An 18812-nucleotide genomic window follows, 5' to 3' on the forward strand; every position below is an offset into this window, starting at 1 on the left:
TCTCAATAAATAAATAAAATTAAATTAAATAATAATAATAGATATTTATATAGCCTTATTATGCGTCAGGCACTACTCTAAGCACTTTACTTGTTTTAACTGATTTAATTCTTGTAACAACCATATGAGTAGTAAGTACTATTATTATCTCCATTTTACTGGAGAAACTAAAGCCACATGCTTTTTGACTTCTATAGGATCACAAAGCTAGTAAGTGGTAGAACCAGGATTTATATTCAACCTGTTCAGCTCCAGGGTCCATACACTCTTTTTTTCCGGTTTTTTTTTGAGACAGAATCTAGCTCTGTTGCCTGGTCTAGAGTGCCATGGCATCAGCTTAGCTCACAGCAACCTCCAACTCCTGGGCTCAAGCAATCCTCCTGCCTCAGCCTCCCGAGTAGCTGGGACTACAGGCACATACTACCATGACTGGCTAATTTTCTCTATTTTTAGTTGCCTGGCTAATTTATTTCTATTTTTAGTAGAGATTGGGTCTCGCTGAGGCTGGTCTCAAACTCCTGACCTCAAGCGATCCTTCCACCTCGGTCTCCCAGAGTGCTAGGATTACAGGCGTGGGCCACAATGCCTGGCCCAGCGTCCATACACTCTTAACTACTATGATACACTGCCCTCCAAATGTATCTGATGAATGGCCAACCAGTCAGGAAGCACATAATGTTAACTCCTACTAAATGACAGTTTTTACCCTCAAGAAGCTTACACTTTAACTGGGGAAATAAGTACACATGAAAAACTAGTAACACAAGTCAGATTTATAAGTTACAAAGTAAGTGGCTTAGCCACATGTATTTAAAGGCAGGAAAAAACACTGTCAAGACTTCACGTAGGTAGGATCTGAGCTGGTTATTAAATATACGAAATGATTTAGATAGCTACAGAGAAGAAGAGTTGTTCCAGGCAATGGAATCAACACTGGACAAATCTTAGAAACAAAGAAGTAAATATCTGTGGAACTCTTATGAGGAATTCCCAAGAGGCAGAATATTAGTGTTGGGAGGTAGTAGGGGGTAGTGGTTCAATTATCAGTACATATCATTAATAATAACACTTACGGAGCACTTACATGTGCCAGGCACTACATGTTATTACCATCTCATTTAATCCTTACAATAATGCTATGAAATAGGTACTGTATTCACTGATAAATGGAGAGTTGAAATTTTTCAAAAATTCTTCACTATAGGCTTTAGAGTCAGACAGACGTGAATATAAATCTACCTGTGTGTTCCTGATCGAGTTTTAGTCTCCCTGCACCATAATTTCCTCAAAATTGGGATAATACACTCACAAGCTTTTGTAAGAATTAACTGAAATAATGCATACAAAAATGTTTAGCAAATGGTAAGCATTCAGCTATTGTTACTGTAACTTTTTGAAAGGTAACTGGAAGTGTCTTTGAAGGTTTTTGAGCATGGCAAAATAATGTTTGGGGAAGACGAAGGTGATGACATTGTGTAAGACAGCTGGAAAGGGAACAAGATTAGTGGCAGAAATCCAAAAATAACCCAGATTCCTGAAATAATCAAGGTCTAATACAAGAAAAGTCTGAACAAGAGTGATGGCAATGAAATTAAAAGGGAAAGATGACCAGATATAAACATTATGAAAGAATCTACATGGCTTGGTGATTTTTTGGACATAGAATAGACATGGAGGGCAACAGAGAGAAAAGAGCCAAAGATGACTAAAAAGGATGCCGCTGATCAAAATCAAAAAGTCAAAAGGAAGAGCTAGTTTTGATGGGTGAAAAAATGGTTTGTATTTAGGTAGGTTTCATTTGAGTACCAAGGGGAAAGCTATCTTGTTCACCGAGGGAGATGGAAATGTACTGAATGTGGAAAAAGCTGACACCAAAGATTTACGTTGGATACTGACTGGGACCTACTCTTCCTTTCCTTCTGGAATGTCCTTCCCCACCTAACAAACACCAGTTATTATCACTATTATTATTATTATTTTTTTTTGAGATGGAGTCTTGCTCTGTTGCCTGGGCTAGAGTGCCGTGGTGTTAGCCTAGCTCACAGCAACCTCAAACTCCTGGGCTCAAGTGATCCTTCTGCCTCAGCCTCCTGAGTAGCTGGGACTACAGGCATGCGCCACCATGCCCGGCTAATTTTTTCTATATATTTTTAGTTGTCCAGCTAATTTCTTTCTATTTTTAGTAGAGACGGGGTCTCACTCTTGCTCAGGCTGGTCTTGAACTCCTGACCTTGAATGATTCTCCAGCCTTGGCCTCCCAGAGTGCTAGGATTCCAGGCATGAGCCACCGCACTCGCCTATTATCACTATTATTATGTTTGTTGAATTGCATGGTGAAAGAAATAAACTGGGCAAGAGCTAAAATGTGCCTAAGACAGAGAGCTCAAGAGCGCTTAGAAATCAGCTAGGGGCAGGGATGTGTGTGGGTTGGAACAGCAACTCTGGGCACTCACCATTCCAAGGTGGAGGCTTCCAGTGGGCTGTTTCCTTGCTTGGGTACATGACAGCTCCCCCAAACTGCTCTGCCCATTCCACATCTGGCTGCCATTGTCGAGCACCTCTGGGGAGTTAAAGACAGATCCTAGACCAGGGGCCTGAACGGTGTCTGGTTCCTCTGTTCCCATTCACTCTCATGTGGGACCAGGGAAAGGTGTCTTAGATTCTTCAACGCCAAGCCACTGGCACACAGTGTAGCTTTGGCAAAATAAGCTGGAACTCTAGAGGTTCCATTCCTACTAACAACTTATTTCTGGAATCACTTCACCCATCACCATTGTGCATGCAAGGCTGGAGATCCTAGCTCCTTCATATTTTCATCATATTCATATTCCCATCCAGGTAAATATGAACATGAGAAAAGTGTTTATTCAAGGTCAATCTAAGACTAAGAAAAGAGAAAGAGGGACACAGATGGTACTTTGGTTCCTTGGCTGAGCTCTGCTCAGGTCAGATGGGAGAGGTGCACTCAAATCACTAAAGTTGAGGGGCAGGGTCTCCCACTTCGCTGATATCGCCTCTGGCAGAATGAGCTCAAAACCCTCTTTCCTCCCTCGACCAGAGTGGGCGCCACTGCATCCTGGAGCCCGATAAATCAGGCCTGGGCGAGAGGGTCACAGGCCTGGGTCATTCTTTCCTGGCAGGGGGTGGGGGCATGGGGGAGGTCACGGGGCCCATGGAGTGTCCCTAGACTTGAGAAACCCTAGCCTTGAGGAAAGCGCGTCGAGGGCTGCCCTCGGTCTCACCTGCTGGGCTGAATCGGCAGTCGGACCCCAGCCCCGGGCCGCAGCACCTGGGCCGCTACGCCCCGGAGGCTGCACAGAGCCCTCAGCGCCGCCATCTTACCCCGGCTGCAGACTGCGGGAAGGAGAACCGGGCGGAAGTGACTCCTGCGCGCCTCCGTGTGGGCTTCTCACCTATTGACACAACGAAACCGCCCTCTTGGAAGCTGGCGAGGTTGTCAAACGTGAGCCTGATAACATCCGGGTTCTCTGCCTTGCCTTCACTTGCGTTTAGATAACGGTGACTGCCGTCATTTTTACTGAGGGAGGCTCCTCCCACTGCTCCTGGCTGGCTTTTCTCCGAGCGAGCAAGCGAAAGTTGCACGCTCCTGCCAAGGGCGACAACGCAATTCTTTGCGCTGTCTCGCCAAGCCCGCCTGCGTGTACCTTGGAAACTCGCGCGGGGGTTCCTTCCCTACTCATTTCCGCCTTGGCTGCCTTCCTGTTGTAGTGCTGCTCTCCGATTGTGTCTGAGCCCTGCCCTTCTGGGGTAGCCCCAGGCTTTGCTAATTACCTTCCCATCACTGAATCCAAAAGATTCAGAGCCGGGAAAGCCAGCTAATTTCCAGATGTCCTGAACTGGGATAGTGAAAAGGGGCCCATGTGGGGCTGGGCGGGTCTGAGAGTTCCCGCCAAACCAAAACAAAAAAGAGTAGGACGCCAAGGCCACCAGCATTGGTGGCGCGGAGGGGGTTGCCCCGTAGTGTGTAGGAGCTACCTCCTCCCAAATGGGGGAGGGGAGGCCCTCTGTGGGTGACCCTGATATCCGTCAGGCTTCCTGGACCTACCGAATCACAGACCCAGAGCGCCCTTGGAGATGTCTCACATCCCACTTCCGTCCTGCGTCAGTCTCTTTTCCCTCATGTCTTTCTGACCCTGACACAGCCCTCATAGTGGCCAACAGCATGGAAATGTAGCACCGGGAGTCTGATCCCAATTCTGTATGGACAGAGTTTTCTAACCTTGGAGGCTAGTTCCTGTTCTCTCCTTCTGCCTTCAAGCACAGTTCCAGCTGGGCCACCCACCCATAGAATTTGTACAGCTCTCACACCCCAAGCCTGGAAAGAGGCCTTCCCCAGATCTCCCCTAGACAGGGGCCATGGGATACAGCCCACCAGCAGCGCAGCAAGGCTGAGCAGACAGACCACGGGAGTGGCAGAGACAGGGAATTCTTAGCTGCAGAGAAAGAGGGGAAAGCCAGACTTCTGGCCTGGGAATGGACCTAATGGGAACCGTACCAAAGGGTGGGGCCAGATCCCTGGCTGGGAATCTGACCAGGACTTGAGGTAGACAAGGCAACCCCCACGGAGCCAGGCCAGAGGTTTGGTCCCCCTACACTCATTCTCCATTCTTTCCCTGGGCCTTCTCTCCTATAGTTGAAACATGGCAAATGTAATGGTGGTGGGGGATGGCAGGGACTGCATTTATTTGCCCTGATCGAGCCGGGGAGAAGTCAGGATAGACTCTGCCTTGCTTGGCTCTGGGGGCAGCTTGAACGGGGACTAGGGTGGGGGCTCCTGGGGAGCTGCCTAGGACACTGCAGCTTTTGTGCCTTCTCCCTGCTGCCAACACCCCCACACACGCTGCTGCTGCCACTCTAAGGCCCTTTGTCTTTCACTGCTTAGTCACCCCCTTTGTCCTCATCTCAGATGGGGGAGTGGAAAGGGGCATTAGAGTCCTCTGGTGACAGCTCCTCTTGCCCCTGCCCCTGCTGGTCTCCTATCCCTTGTCTAACCCCTCCAGCCCCAGCCCCCTCCACTTAGGACCAGGGTTACGGTATGTGGGGGGTCAAGAGGTGGGGCCAGCAGTCACAAGGGGGTGGGTAATACAGGAAGTGATGGGCACCAGAGCAGGTATTAGTGACCTGAGCAGGAAGGGAGTGGGAGAGGAAGTATTCTGGCAGAGGATATGATGTGGGGGACAGGAGGTGACAAAGCAGAGAGTGAATAGGGGAATGGGGGCAGGAGGAGGTGGTCCACCTCAAGGAAAGGGAAGAGACTGTTGACTGCACTCTCCTTCCTGGGGATTTCCTGGGGAAAGGAGTGGCCATGGAATGGGGTGAGCAGAAATTGCCCCTACTTCTGAACCTTTTACTTCCTTGCCTTGAGAGTCCACCCCCAAGACCTCTTTTCTGCGTTCCCTCCAATCCAGAACCAAAGGAATCATTTCCTTCCTTTCCCTAATACTACCTCTTCCTCCCCCGCCATTCTCCCCACTCCAGGTGCTGGGTTCCTGTTTCTCCCAGTACCCTAATTTCCCTATGTGCACAGTGTTGCTTCCACCCTCACCCTGTTCCATGAGAATGAAAAATAAGATTACTAGATATTCCAGGAACAATTGTGTTCTCAGGGCAAAGTGGAGCCAGAGGAGGGAGGCAGGTGGGGATTCCCCCCAAACTGATACTGAGTAAATCTGGGCTCCTGAGAGAGCAAGTCTTGCCTGTGCTAGGGGCTGGCTGACTTGAGGCTGGGGGAGGGTTTAGGGTAGTTGGGAGTGGGTAGGAAGAGGGCCAAGAGCCTGGGGGAAGCTCCTGGGAGCTGGGCCAGAGAAATGGGGAGTCAGGAAGTGGGGAGGGGGAACCCTGGGGGGAAATGGAGTCGGAATCTCTGTTCCGGGCTTTGGAGGGGGCGGGCAGTGGTAACTGAGGAAAGGCGAGCCTGAGGGGAGAAGGGACCTGGGAGAAGAGGAGGTGCCACCCTGGATCCTCCTTCTGTAAAAGGAAAAGTCATTAACCCCTCCTGCCTTGTCATCTGCCTCCTTCATATGTTCGTTCTAAGCAGAATCATCCTACCTTTGGGCAGTAAACTCCCTGATCATTGCCTCCTTGCCTCCCCCATCTCTCTGCCTCCTCTGTTCTCTCCAGCTTAGTTCCATCCTGAGCCATGTCCATCTACCTTCTTTCTTTGTTCTTCCCTCTTGATGTTCCCCACCTCTTTCCCCAGGGAGCCTCAGCCCTGGAAACCAGACTTTAGGGCCAAAGGGCAGCACGAGGGAGCCTTGAGAAGGGGGAGGCCATACCAGGGTAGACTGTAAGAGCAAGAATTCTCCTAGGACCATGATCCTGTCTGTGCGTGTTAGCCAGGCCCTTTCCCTGACTCCCTGCCTCTCCTGGGGCTTTGTCCCACCAAAAAGGGAAAGAGAGAGCTGAGGGCTGATTGTGGGGTTTGGGAAAAGGCTATGTCATCACTGGCCGAGTGCCTATAATCCATCCGGCTGCTAGAGATTCCCCTCCCCTGGGCAAGTCCCACTTTTTTTTAAAGGAAAACAAAAACTAGGATTTTGGGAAGCAATGATACACCCATCTGAGTCCTACCGACAGAGCTCTGGCTGAGTGGCTTAGAGAGCAGCCAATCGCAGAGGCTCGGGATGCTTGCTTAAAAGAGCTGGCACTGAGAGAGGCTGGGGAGAACCCACAGGGAGACCCACAGACAACATAGACACGAGAGAGACAGAGAAGGAAAGAGACAGAGACAAAGGCTCAGTGGAAGAAGGCAGAGACAGGGCAGGCACAGAAGCAGCCAAGACAGAGTTGTACAGAGGGAGAGGCAGAGAAGCTGCGGAAGATACAGCAGAGACAAAGATCCAGGAAAGGAAGGCGCAGGAGGAGAGTTTGGAGGAGCCAGACCCTTGGGCACCTCTCCTAAGCCTGAGGGCTAAGTTTTTTCCATCTCCTCTGAAGGTCCCCAGCCCCTCTGAAAACTCTGCCTCTGACCTTGGCACGAGTCCGAGCCCCCAGGCTACAGAGAGGAACTTTCCAAAGCTAGGGTGTGGAGGACTTGGTGCCCCAGATGGCCTCAGTCCCTTCCAGCTGCAGCACGAGTGCCATGTCCCGGACAGGCTTGCATCGCGGGAGGGGCTTGGCGGGGCGCTGGCTGTGGGGAGTCCAGCCCCGCCTGCTGCTCCCCACCGTGCCCCTCTCCAGGCTGGTTCAACTGCTCCTGCTGCTGCTGGCCACTCTCCTGCCCTCAGCCTGGCCCGCCAGCCTCCTCCCCCGGGAGGAGGAGATCGTGTTTCCAGAGAAGCTTAACGGCAGCGTCCTGCCTGGCTCAGGCGCCCCTGCCAGGCTGTTGTACCGCTTGCCGGCCTTTGGGGAGACTCTGATACTAGAGTTGGAGCAGGACCCCGGCGTGCAGGTGGAGGGGCTGACAGTGCAGTACCTGGGCCAGGCGCCTGAGCTGCTGGGTGGGGCAGAGCCGGGCACCTACCTGACTGGCACCATCAATGGAGATCCGGAGTCCGTGGCATCTCTGCACTGGGACGGGGGAGCCCTGTTAGGGGTGTTGCAGTACCGAGGGGCCGAACTGCACCTCCAGCCCCTGGAGGGGGGCACCCCTAACTCTGCTGGGGGACCTGGGGCTCACATCCTACGCCGGAAGAGTCCTGCCAGCGGCCAGGGTCCCATGTGCAACGTCAAGGCTCCTCCTGGGAGCCCCAGCCCCAGTCCCCGAAGAGCCAAGGTAGGCAGCCCTGGAGTCTGTGTCCTGCAGCGTCCTCCCGCCATGTCTGTCCTACTGACCCCTATTCACCTTCTCTCCACCCACTTCTACTTCTGGCCATTCTGCTTCCCTCCCTTCTGCCTGCCTTTCCTCTTTCCACTAGCCTCCTTTCTTGGGAAGGCTCTGGTCTCTCCCTGCTCCTGCCCTTCTCGTAGCCAGACAACTGATCCACTGACCCGCACCGCGGGTTCTCAGAGGTGGGTCAGAGGCTTTTGGCTGGGAATGACTGCTCCCTGTCCCCACTCCGCCCCTGCCTGGCCATGGCATCCTCTACTGGCACAGTCCCCAGCAATAAAGCTCTCCTATCAGCCCCCTTTGCCGTGGCTCTTTTCTCTGCCACAGATTTGATTTTCACTCCCACCCTCAGCTGAAGGAGTGAGGTCTGAGGCCCAGGGGATTGGCCTCTGGCTTCTGATGCTGCCTTTCAACTGCTCTGGCAAACTGCAAACTAGGGCAGGAGTGGGCAAGGGAGGAAAGGCAAGTCATACCTCCTTCTGGTCAATCCCTTTCCCACACTGTGGACTGACTGCATGGCTGCCTGAGGCTCCATCCTTTCCTCCCTCCCACTCCTGGTCTCCCCCCTTTTTCCCTTCCTTCCTCCCTCCTCCCTCTTGAGCTTTAATCCAGACCAGACGCTCCCTCCACACCCGCCACGCTGAGCTCTGGCCCTGGCCCTAGCTGCTGACTGAATCGTTCCTCCAACCACACAGGGCAGACACGTAGCAGCCCAGCCCTCTAGCCTTACTCCCACAGGCCCCAGCCACACTCAGGCCTGGGGAACCCCAAAGCCCTTCCCAAAGGCAGTCCTGGCTCCTTTCACCTCTGGGGCCCAGGCAGCCCTGGGACCTGGAGTCTGCTTCTCCCCCCTTCTCAGAACCATCGCTGATTCCTGAGTCGCCATAGAAGCCCTGGGATTCAGGGTTGGAGGGAGGAATCCTGGGGTATGTGGGGCCCAGCTGACTCTGCTGAGTTCCAGCCCCAGGAAGTGAGGGAGGGGAGAAGTGACCCACAGTTCTGGGCGGCTATTTCAGGATCCTCCTCTCCCTTTTTCTCTCCAGCGCTTTGCTTCACTGAGTAGATTCGTGGAGACCCTGGTGGTGGCAGATGACAAGATGGCAGCATTTCATGGTGCAGGGCTAAAGCGCTACCTGCTGACAGTTATGGCAGCAGCAGCCAAGGCCTTCAAGCACCCAAGCATCCGCAACCCTGTCAGCTTGGTAGTGACTCGGCTGGTGATCCTGGGGTCAGGCGAGGAGGGGCCCCAAGTGGGGCCCAGTGCTGCCCAGACCCTGCGCAGCTTCTGTGCCTGGCAGCGGGGCCTTAACACCCCTGAGGACTCGGACCCTGACCACTTTGACACAGCCATTCTGTTTACCCGTCAGGTGAGTCCCCAATCAACACCGCAGGCCATGTGCTGCGTAATTCCAAGAAGCACCACTACATAGATTGTGATGTAAATGGTGCCCCTGGAGTTGGGCGACATGGTGCCTGGCCCTAGCCACATTGTCTTGCAGGGCTATCTGGGCCCTAACAGTGCTGGGTACTCAGTGCCCAGGTCCCCCCTAATCTGGATCTCATCCCAGTGGACCCAGGTGTCTTGGCTCCCTGTGCATCTTCTATGATCCCTCTCCATAGGACCTGTGTGGGGTCTCCACTTGTGACACTCTGGGTATGGCTGATGTGGGGACCGTGTGTGACCCAGCCCGAAGCTGTGCTATCGTGGAGGATGATGGGCTCCAGTCGGCCTTCACTGCTGCTCATGAACTGGGTACAGTGGGGGTGGGGCTATGGGTACCTGGAGTGAATGAGACAGGGATCAGGGATGAGGGGAGGGGATAGTGAGGTCACCAGGGTGTTAATGGGGGCCCCAAGGTGTTTCTTCCTCCTCCCTAGGCCTAGCTACAGGACCGTTATCCTTCTCTGCTCTGGGTAGAGACAAACATTTAGATTTTCCCATTAAATATGAGTGTGTGGAAACATACTGTGAACTTGTGTGTGTGTGTGTGTGTGTGTGTGTGTGTGTGTGTGTGTGTGTGTGTTTGGAGGGGGAGTCAGTGAGGGAATGTGTGGGTTCAGGGTTGGGAGGGGGCCCTGAGTGTATTTTGGGAGGAGAAGGGACAGAGCAATGGGGGCTACATATTGGGGAGCCCCAGAGCACCATTAAGGGGTTGGGGGCAGGGTGGGATGCAGAATGGATCTGGACCATCCATAGCTGCAACCAGGTTTATGAGGGAGCCCCCTGAGGGCACGGGGATGGGACCACTGGACTCTAGCAGGGCCTCTGCTCTCACAGGCCATGTCTTCAACATGCTCCATGACAACTCCAAGCCATGCGTCAGTTTGAATGGGCCTGGGAGCACCTCCCGCCACGTCATGGCTCCTGTAATGGCTCACGTGGATCCTGAGGAGCCCTGGTCCCCCTGCAGTGCCCGCTTCATCACTGACTTCCTGGACAATGGCTACGGTAAGCAGATGGGACTCACCTTTCCCTGTGTGGGACTCACTCCCTGTCCCCACTGTACGCTCACTTCCGCTGCATTCCACGTGGGCCAGTTCACCTCCCCAGGTGTGCTTCCCCTGCAGTGTGGGATGGAGTGAGAAACACTGCTGTCCCTGTGTGGTCCCCATTTCCTCTCAGAATAAATATAATAGCATAGTTGGCCAGGCGCGGTGGCTCACGCCTGTAATCCTAGCACTCTGGGAGGCCAAGGTGGCCGGATTGTTTGAGCTCAGGAGTTAGAGACCAGCCTGAGCAAGAGCGAGACCCCGCCTCTCTACTAAAATTAGAAAGAAATTAATCGGCCAACTAAAAATATATGTAGAAAAAATTAGCCGGGCATGGTGGCGCATGCCTGTAGTCCCAGCTACTCGGGAGGCTGAAGCAGAAGGATTGCGCTTGAGCCCAGGAGTTTGAGGTTGCTGTGAGCTAGGCTGACGCCACGGCACTCACTCTAGCCCGGGCAAAAGAGTGAGACTGTCTCAAAAAAATATATATATATATATAATAGCATAGCTAGGGGAGGCGAATGTTAGCCCAATAGAACTGACCTTCTAAGGGCCAGAACTGTCCTCCACTGGAATGGGCTGGTTGTCACTTGATGAGGTGAACAAGAACAGCAGGATGACTTCCACTGCGCAGAGATGTTGACGAGAAGCAGACTCAAGCATGCTGTAGTTGTTTAGAATAGGCAAGAGCACTTGGTGCTTTGGGTTCCTATCCTGATTCTGTTCTTTAGGTGTACAGAGATGTGTGACTGTAAGTTACTTGAGCTCACTGTGTTTGTAGCTGATATATCAAATAGGTATAATGTGGTAACCACCTCATAGATGTTTGCCATGATTAAAAGAGATGTGCTGGTCAAGCATTTAGCCAATGCTCATCACGTAATAAGCATCCAATAAATTGTAGCTGCCATTTAAAGCCTCTTAGAGCCCTAGGATTTTCTAGGATCCATCAGGCTCCAGGGAGCCTAAGCTTTCAGCTGCCAATCCTGAATGCTCTCCTCAGCCCCTTGCTGACTTTGTGCCCCCAACTTCCTTTCCAGGGCACTGTCTCTTAGACAAGCCAGAGGCTCCCCTGCATCTGCCTGCGACTTTCCCTGGCAAGGACTATGATGCTGACCGCCAGTGCCAGCTGACCTTTGGGCCCGACTCACACCATTGTCCGCAGCTGCCGCCGCCCTGTGCTGCCCTCTGGTGCTCTGGCCACCTCAATGGCCATGCCATGTGCCAGACCAAGCACTCACCCTGGGCCGATGGCACCCCTTGCGGGCCCGCACAGGCCTGTATGGGTGGCCGCTGCCTGCACGTGGACCAGCTCCAAGACTTTAATGTGAGATCCCAGGGCAGATATGGGGTAAAAGGCCTGAGGTGCGGGGACTGGTCCTAAGCCCGGCAGAGAGTGTACTCATCCCGCTCTTCTCTTCTGTTCCTCTGCAGATTCCACAGGCTGGTGGCTGGGGTCCCTGGGGACCATGGGGCGACTGCTCTCGGACCTGTGGGGGTGGTGTCCAATTCTCCTCCCGAGACTGCACGAGGCCCATCCCCCGAAACGGTGGCAAGTACTGTGAGGGCCGCCGCACCCGCTTCCGGTCCTGTAACACCGAGGCCTGCCCAACTGGCTCAGGTGAGGGGAAGGGGGGAGCCCTTGGGAAGAGATGGTAGAGCAGGAAGGACCATCCCTTGAGTGCAGGACCAAGAAGGCGTTGATTGCCCCGGCTGTTGGGGGAAGCGACTCTACCCTTTGGGAACTGTCCCTGTCAGTCTGTAGGGGAGAACAGCTCCGTGCTTTCTAGAGTTCTGAGGGGGCTAGGTGGAGGGGTTTGTGGGCAATGTGAGGAGAGAGGGGCTCTGACTGTCCATTTTACCCCTACAGCACTGACGTTCCGTGAGGAGCAGTGTGCTGCCTACAACCACCGCACTGACCTCTTTAAGAGCTTCCCAGGGCCCATGGACTGGGTCCCCCGCTACACAGGTGTGGCCCCCCGGGACCAGTGCAAACTTACCTGCCAGGCCCGGGCACTGGGCTACTACTACGTGCTGGAGCCACGGGTGAGTGCCGGGACACCCATCTATGCTCACACGCTCCCCAGTAGTCCCTCTGCTTTCTGATGGCAAAGATCCTCCCAAACAGCACCATTGCTGTCATTTCCACGCCAAGCCAGGCCAGCCCAGGGGGCTACTCAAACTTATCTGTCCATGGGTATTGGGTAAGCAAGCCCCAGACTCTGGATAAGTGGCAATAGGCCGCTCTAGCCTGGCCCATTTCCCCCCATTTTTTTTCCTCTTTCTCCAATCTTCCAGTGCTGCATTTGGTGAGAAGTGTGTGGCCTTTGGGACAAGTCCTTGACCCACCCTTTCCATGAGCTCCTCTGTCACATTACAATGGTGGCCTCATTTGGTCCATGGGGACAGCCAGTCCCTCAAAAGACAGACCTCCCAGGGATGAGTGAGGTCCCCACACTTCCTCTGTGTGATAGGGTAGTGGGTTGAAGGCCGAAGAAAGGAAAACAAGCTCTGGCATCATTTTGCTCCCTTCGCCCTTAACCTGAGAAGAATTCCTGCAGGTTGGCTGCCCTCTAGCGTCCATCCAGCGACAGTATCATCAAGGTTCAGGGCTTGCTGTTAGGACCCAGACCTGCAGCTCCCATCTCGACTCTTCTGCTTGCCAGCTGTGTACCCTTTAGGGCAAGTTCCTTAATCTATCAAAACCTTAGTGTTCCACCCCTAGAAACCTCAAATAGTGGTTGTGAGATTTATGCTCACGTTCACAAAGCACTTAGTGCACAGCCTGATTCATAGTCAGTGCTCTGAAAATGGTGGCTTTTATGATTATTATTGTCATTATGATTATCATCGCATATGGTGGCCAGTGCTCACTCTGCACACCATCTCCACACCCCCTACCTCGCCCGGCTTTCCTGGCATCCCTTTGTGGTGGGACATGAGTCTTGCTTGACCTACCAAGCCCTCTTGACTTAGAAAGAATACTTTGCATTGTTCCTTCTCTTCTCCTCAGGTGGTGGATGGGACCCCCTGTTCCCCAGACAGCTCCTCAGTCTGTGTCCAGGGCCGCTGCATCCATGCTGGCTGTGACCGCGTCATTGGCTCCAAAAAGAAGTTTGACAAGTGCATGGTGTGCGGTGGGGACGGTTCTGGCTGCAGCAAGCAGTCAGGCTCCTTCAGAAAATTCAGGTTCTTTCACCATTTATTTCCTCCCTCTGCCTTCCTGGACACTCTGCTGGGTTCTGGGGATACAGAGGTGCACTGGGCACTGCTTCCACTCTCGAAGAGCTTACTGTCTGGTGGGGAGACAGATGAGTAGGCAGTTACAGTGCCGTGTCCCACGTGTTCACCAGGGACCCACCCAGCTTGGGGTGCGTGCCTTTATGGGCATCAGGGGAGACTTCCTCAGGGGTGACCGCTGCACTGAGTCTTGGAGGGAGAGTAGGAATCGGGTAGGCACCATGGGGTGGGGCTTAGAAGGGCACCTCAGTAAGGGGGCAGCGGGTGTAAATGTTCAGCGATAAAAGAGAGGAGGGCTCGTTTGCATGTAGCTCTGATCTAAACTGAACAGCTCACATAGGTTTGGGGAGACAACCCTCTGCATACACGTATGCACACATACAGATGAACACAGCTCGGAAGGCTGAGGGCATTCAGGAGATGCTGAGCTCCCTGTCTACTCCTTCCACACAGGTATGGATACAACAATGTGGTCACTATCCCTGCGGGGGCCACCCACATTCTTATCCGGCAGCAGGGGCCCCCTGGCCCCCGGAGCATCTACCTGGCCGTGAAGCTTCCAGATGGATCCTATGCCCTCAATGGTGAATACACACTGATGCCCTCCCCCACAGACGTGGCCCTGCCTGGAGCAGTCAGCTTGCGCTACAGTGGAGCCACTGCAGCCTCTGAGACACTATCAGGCCATGGGCCGCTAGCCCAGCCTTTGACACTTCAAGTCCTGGTGGCTGGCAACCCCCAGAATGCACGCCTCCGCTACAGCTTCTTCGTGCCCCGGCCAGCCCCTTCAACACCACGCCCCACTCCCCAGGACTGGCTGCACCGAAAGGCACAGATTCTCGAGATCCTCCGGCGGCGCCCCTGGGCAGGCAGGAAATAACCTCACCATCCCGGCTGCCCTTTCTGGGCACCGGGGCCTTGGACTTAGCTGGGAGAAAGAGGGAGCTTCTGCAGCTGCCTCATGCTAAGACACAGTGGGCAGGGGTTGTGGGCATGATGCCTGCCCCTCCTCTCTGCCCTCATGCGCAGGCTGGCCCTGCCCCGGTTTTCTGCCCTGGGAGGCAGTGATGGGTTGGTGGATGGAAGGGCTGAGAGACAGTGTCCTATGTAAACTGCCCCCTCTGCCCTGCAGGTCACAGGAGGGAGGGGGAAACCAGAGTGGGCCCAGGCCCCAGTTGTATTTATTTAGTATTTATTCACTTTTATTTAGCACCAGGGAAGGGGACAAGGACTAAGGTCCTGGGAAACATGACCCCCGCCCCTCATAGCTCTGACCCTGGCTAGGAAATCCGTGCTGGTGTCAGGCATAAGTGATCTGTGTGTGTCTGTGTGTGAGAAAATGTGTGTGTGCTTATGTATGAGGTACAACCTGCCCTGGATTTCCTCTTCCTGAATTTTATTTTCTGGGAAAAGAAAAGTCAAGGGCAGGATGGACCTTCAGGGAGTGAGGGATTATCATATTTTTAAAATATAAACTGAATTCTGCTATTTATGTGCTCCTTTTGGAGTCAGACAGATGTGGGTTGCACCCTGGCTCCACATCTCTGAGTGTTGGTTTTCTCATTTGCCAATAATAATACCTCCCTTAGAAGTTTGTTGTGAGGATTAAATAATGTAAATAAAGAACTAGCATAATGCCCAGCACTTAGTAAGTGCTCAGCAAATGGCAGCTGCTGTTACTTATCATTATCATTCTGTCTGCATCCATCCTCCATAGGGTGTGCAATGCACTCACAAGTGTAAACAATCCATGTCAGTGGTGCCTGCCCTACCCCCAGGTTCCAGTCCCTTAGTTGGCAGAACCCTATCTTGGAATCCAAGGGGCTATCAGAGAAAGGATGATTCTGTCTCTCACCTCTGGTGGATCCTAATCACCTGAAGGGGACACGATAAACTCTTGGTGCTGGGTGTGGTGGCACACACCCATAGTCCCAGTTACTTGGGAGGCTGAGGCAGGATGATGGCTTGAACTCAGGTGTTCAAGCCTTCAGTGATGTATCTGGGGCAAAAAGTGAAAAAAAAAAAAAAAAGGCCTTCGGTGGCTATGATTGCAGCTGTGACTAGCCACTGCACTCCAGCCTGGGTGACACAGCAAGACCCCATCTCTAAAATAAATAAATAAATAAACACTTGGCTACAAGTACAATTGGCAAGAACATGAAGGTGCAAAAATAACAAGAGCAACTACATCAACATGAACACAGACTTCGTTGTAAGAGTGATAGTTGAGTGCCTTGGGGGAACTGTTACAGTGGAAAGAACACCGAAGTGGGAGCCGACGGTCTGAGCTTGAGCTGGGGTTCAGCATCTCACTAGCTGGGGGATGTTGGGTAAGCCACTGGTGCTGAGCCTTAGATTGCTCATATATGGAATGGAACTAATGATCCCTGTTTCCACAGAGTTGTTCTGGGAACAAATGTTAAAATATTTTCAAAATAGTAAAGGCTCTAAACATGTGATAGGGTCCCCTTATGACTGAGTGACTGGGACAAGGTCTCCCAAATCATCCATTGTAAGCCCAGCCAACTTCTTTGAGGATGTGAGGTTAGAATGGAATGTCATAAAAGGAACGGGACATGGTTTGGTAGGGAATAGGCAGGAAGGCAGAAAGAATAACATGGAGAAGGATCTGGGGGTGGGAGCGGCGGGTGTTCAGTGGTGGCAGAATACTTTAGGAGAGGTAGGGTACTGCAGACAGCTCTGCTCTTCCTTCTCAGCAACGTGACTTTGCTTGAGAAAGAACCTGGGCAGTCCCGTGCATGTCAAGGATGGAACAGGGATGGCAGGTAGCCCCAGCAAGAACTTGGAGTTTTGAATGGCAGAAGCAGGGCTGCTAGGGATTGGGGAAAAGGCTGGATTTGGGGTAAGGGAAGATCTGTAGGTAAAGAAGACCCTGAGATGAGGGTAAAAGAGGGGAGAATGGGGAGCCAAAGGCACTTGACTCTGCTATAGCAGGCCCAAGCTGGCTGCTAGACATTGCTTGGGATATGGAGCTGGGATTATGGGGTTGAGGCGGGCCATGGAGGGTTGTCGTGGATATATGTGCTGTGCTCACTGGAGCTGGGCTTTGCTAATCGAGTTCTGTACCAGGCAGTGCCTTACACAGCACCCTGTGCTTTACACCACCCAGCACAGCGCCTGCTCCCGGTGCAGCAACGAGAAAGGGGCCACCCACACTCTCTTCTCTCTGGTAAACGTGGCTCCCACTGCTGCGCCTGGCCCACTGGTCTTTCTTCTGGTCCTCCTACCAACCAGGCTGGAGAAGGTAGAAACAGGAGAATGGGACAAGGCCAGAGTAATCTTCACTTGTTTCATCTAGTTAGCAAAACTGGACCACCAATAATATGTTTACGAACCTTAAATATTATGAGCTCATGGTATAATGAGCAGAGCTCTGTGAGAAGTAGATGTGAGGTACAAAAACAAACAATATATGATCTTGTCCTAAAGGAGTCCACACTGCATTGTGGGCAGGGGAGGTGCTGTACTCCACAAGACAAACAATGGGACCGCACAAGGAACGGTCCCATTGTAAGATGAGGTCCCAATGAACTATGCAGAGACTGAGCCCGCACCTAATGGGCTATGAGGGTTAAGGAAGGTGAGTCTTGGGCTGGGCCCAGGGTAGCAGGAAATCACAATAGCCCTTCTCACCTTTCTGTAATGCTAATGGTGATACACACTTTGTAAATCACTTTCATTGTGTTATTTTAAGAGGAAGCCCTTTACTCACTAAGTAGAGTTCTCACTGGCATAAAGAAATTTTTCTGAGAATGGGACTAAGCTTAGGGGGACCACTTCTGTGGTTGGGTGGGAGCTAGAGCGAAAGGGACAGAGAGAGCTAGTCCCACAAACAGAGAGAGCTAGCCCCATAAAAAGAAGTGATGCGCATCGCAGCCCTCAATTCCAGGCAAGACGTGGCCCCATTCTGGGATGGTCTCCATTCTGGGAGTCTCTGTGAACCTCCCATATCACCCCTCCCAGATCCAGCTTGTATACAGGCTCTACCTAATATTCTGATCAGGAGTCCAAGAAATTCTTGCTAGGAATTTGAGGGGCACATTCCTCCCTGTAAGAGCCAAGATGATATTGTCCTCATGGGCCTGAGCTGGGGTGTGAATATACAAGCTGGCGCAGAAACAGGAATAACAGGAAAGAGTCACTGAGACAGTTTAAGTATCTGGTCCTGGCAGTGGAAAGAGGGAATAAAGCAGAGATGGAAAAAGAGACAGAGACTGACAAGGGAATGAGCACCCTGTCCCTAGAGAAGTTCAAACAAAATTTGGACAACCATTTTATGGGATGGCAAGTGTGGTATGTCAGTATGTGTTTGAGGTAGGGGAAGAGGCTGAAGCAATAACTGAGTTGGGCCAATTTCTTTAAGCTTCTTCTGCCCCTGAGGTTCTCTGCTTCTGTGGTTAGAACAGAAAAAATCTGGGCATTTGTTCAACCACTATTTTTATGATGAAGGTGGGAGAGCCAGAGTTTCTGGAGGGTGCTATGGAATGGACATTTACACTTCGATTCCATCCCTAGCCCCACCTCTTTAATCTCCACACAGTATTTTATTTTCTAAAATACAGGACTGACAGTAAATGACAAAGCCAGCATCTCATTGGTCAGGGTTTGGGGTGGGGGAGGAAGGGGGAAGAAAATGGATTTCAATGTATTAACATTTTATTGGCTAAGAGGATGTTTTTGAACCAATTGAATATCTTCCCCATTGACTGTTGCTGGGGGGGAAGCCAAAATCATTGGCAGCAAGAGTAACCAGATGACAGCTGGAGGAAACCACCAGTTCTAAAAATGCTCAGAAGGAGGGGGGTTGGGGAGATGGGGGAGCAATGGTACTGAGCAACTTCCCCAGACAGGACCTTATATGGGGACAGACCCAGAGTACTTAAGTAGCCATAGGAAGGAAGGGAGGGGAGGAAGTAGATTTAAGCATCCTCACAGTCTTTGGGCAACCAGCAACAGGCCCCACAAACTCATGTAAACAGTGACACACACTGACATACACACACACACACATCCAACTTCATAGAGATACACTATCACATTCTCTTGATAATGTAGATGCAAATAAGCATTAGGGAACTAAAAACATAAGAATTTTGGCCTGAAAATGGGTCTGAAGAGTAAAATATATTAATTGGCCTAATCTCTCATTAAAAATTGACTATGGGCCGGGCGCGGTGGCTCACGCCTGTAATCCTAGCACTCTGGGAGGCCGAGGCGGGCGGATTGTTTGAGCTCCGGAGTTCGAAACCAGCCTGAGCAAGAGCGAGACCCC

The 18812-nt window shown here is 52.3% G+C and overlaps 2 protein-coding genes across 2 annotated transcripts in view; one reads left to right on the plus strand and one right to left on the minus strand.

Annotated features, from left to right (window-relative positions):
* NDUFS2 (NADH dehydrogenase (ubiquinone) Fe-S protein 2, 49kDa (NADH-coenzyme Q reductase)) overlaps positions 1 to 3688 on the minus strand; it is a 10671-nt gene extending 6983 nt beyond the window's left edge. The window contains exons 1-2 of the mRNA XM_012639542.1: positions 3243 to 3688; positions 2454 to 2560 (exon numbers count right to left, since the gene is read on the minus strand). Of these exons, the coding sequence (XP_012494996.1) occupies positions 2454 to 2560; positions 3243 to 3337 (202 nt within the window). The 5' untranslated portion in view covers positions 3338 to 3688. The remainder of the gene's footprint in view (positions 1 to 2453; positions 2561 to 3242) is intronic.
* A 2972-nt stretch (positions 3689 to 6660) lies between these two features.
* Positions 6661 to 15154, plus strand: ADAMTS4 (ADAM metallopeptidase with thrombospondin type 1 motif, 4). Its single transcript, XM_012639543.1, has 9 exons — positions 6661 to 7735; positions 8833 to 9156; positions 9410 to 9542; positions 10068 to 10238; positions 11320 to 11606; positions 11714 to 11900; positions 12150 to 12325; positions 13293 to 13468; positions 13973 to 15154. The coding sequence occupies exons 1-9, from the start codon at positions 7067 to 7069 to the stop codon at positions 14397 to 14399; spliced, it is 2550 nt and encodes an 849-aa protein (XP_012494997.1). The 5' UTR covers positions 6661 to 7066; the 3' UTR covers positions 14400 to 15154.
* Positions 15155 to 18812: the final 3658 nt, after the last annotated feature.

This window comes from Propithecus coquereli, unplaced genomic scaffold (genome assembly GCF_000956105.1).
Source record: "Propithecus coquereli isolate 6110/MARCELLA unplaced genomic scaffold, Pcoq_1.0 Scaffold140, whole genome shotgun sequence".
Classification (NCBI taxonomy): Eukaryota; Metazoa; Chordata; class Mammalia; order Primates; family Indriidae; genus Propithecus; species Propithecus coquereli.

Coding starts and splice junctions, on each gene's coding strand:
- ADAMTS4 (XM_012639543.1), top strand. CDS start 7,067: ATGGCCTCAGTCCCTTCCAGCTGCAGCACGAGTGCCATGTCCCGGACA. Junction 11,901..12,149: donor GGCCTGCCCAACTGGCTCAG/GTGAGGGGAAGG, acceptor TTACCCCTACAG/CACTGACGTTCCGTGAGGAG. Junction 12,326..13,292: donor ACTACGTGCTGGAGCCACGG/GTGAGTGCCGGG, acceptor TCTTCTCCTCAG/GTGGTGGATGGGACCCCCTG.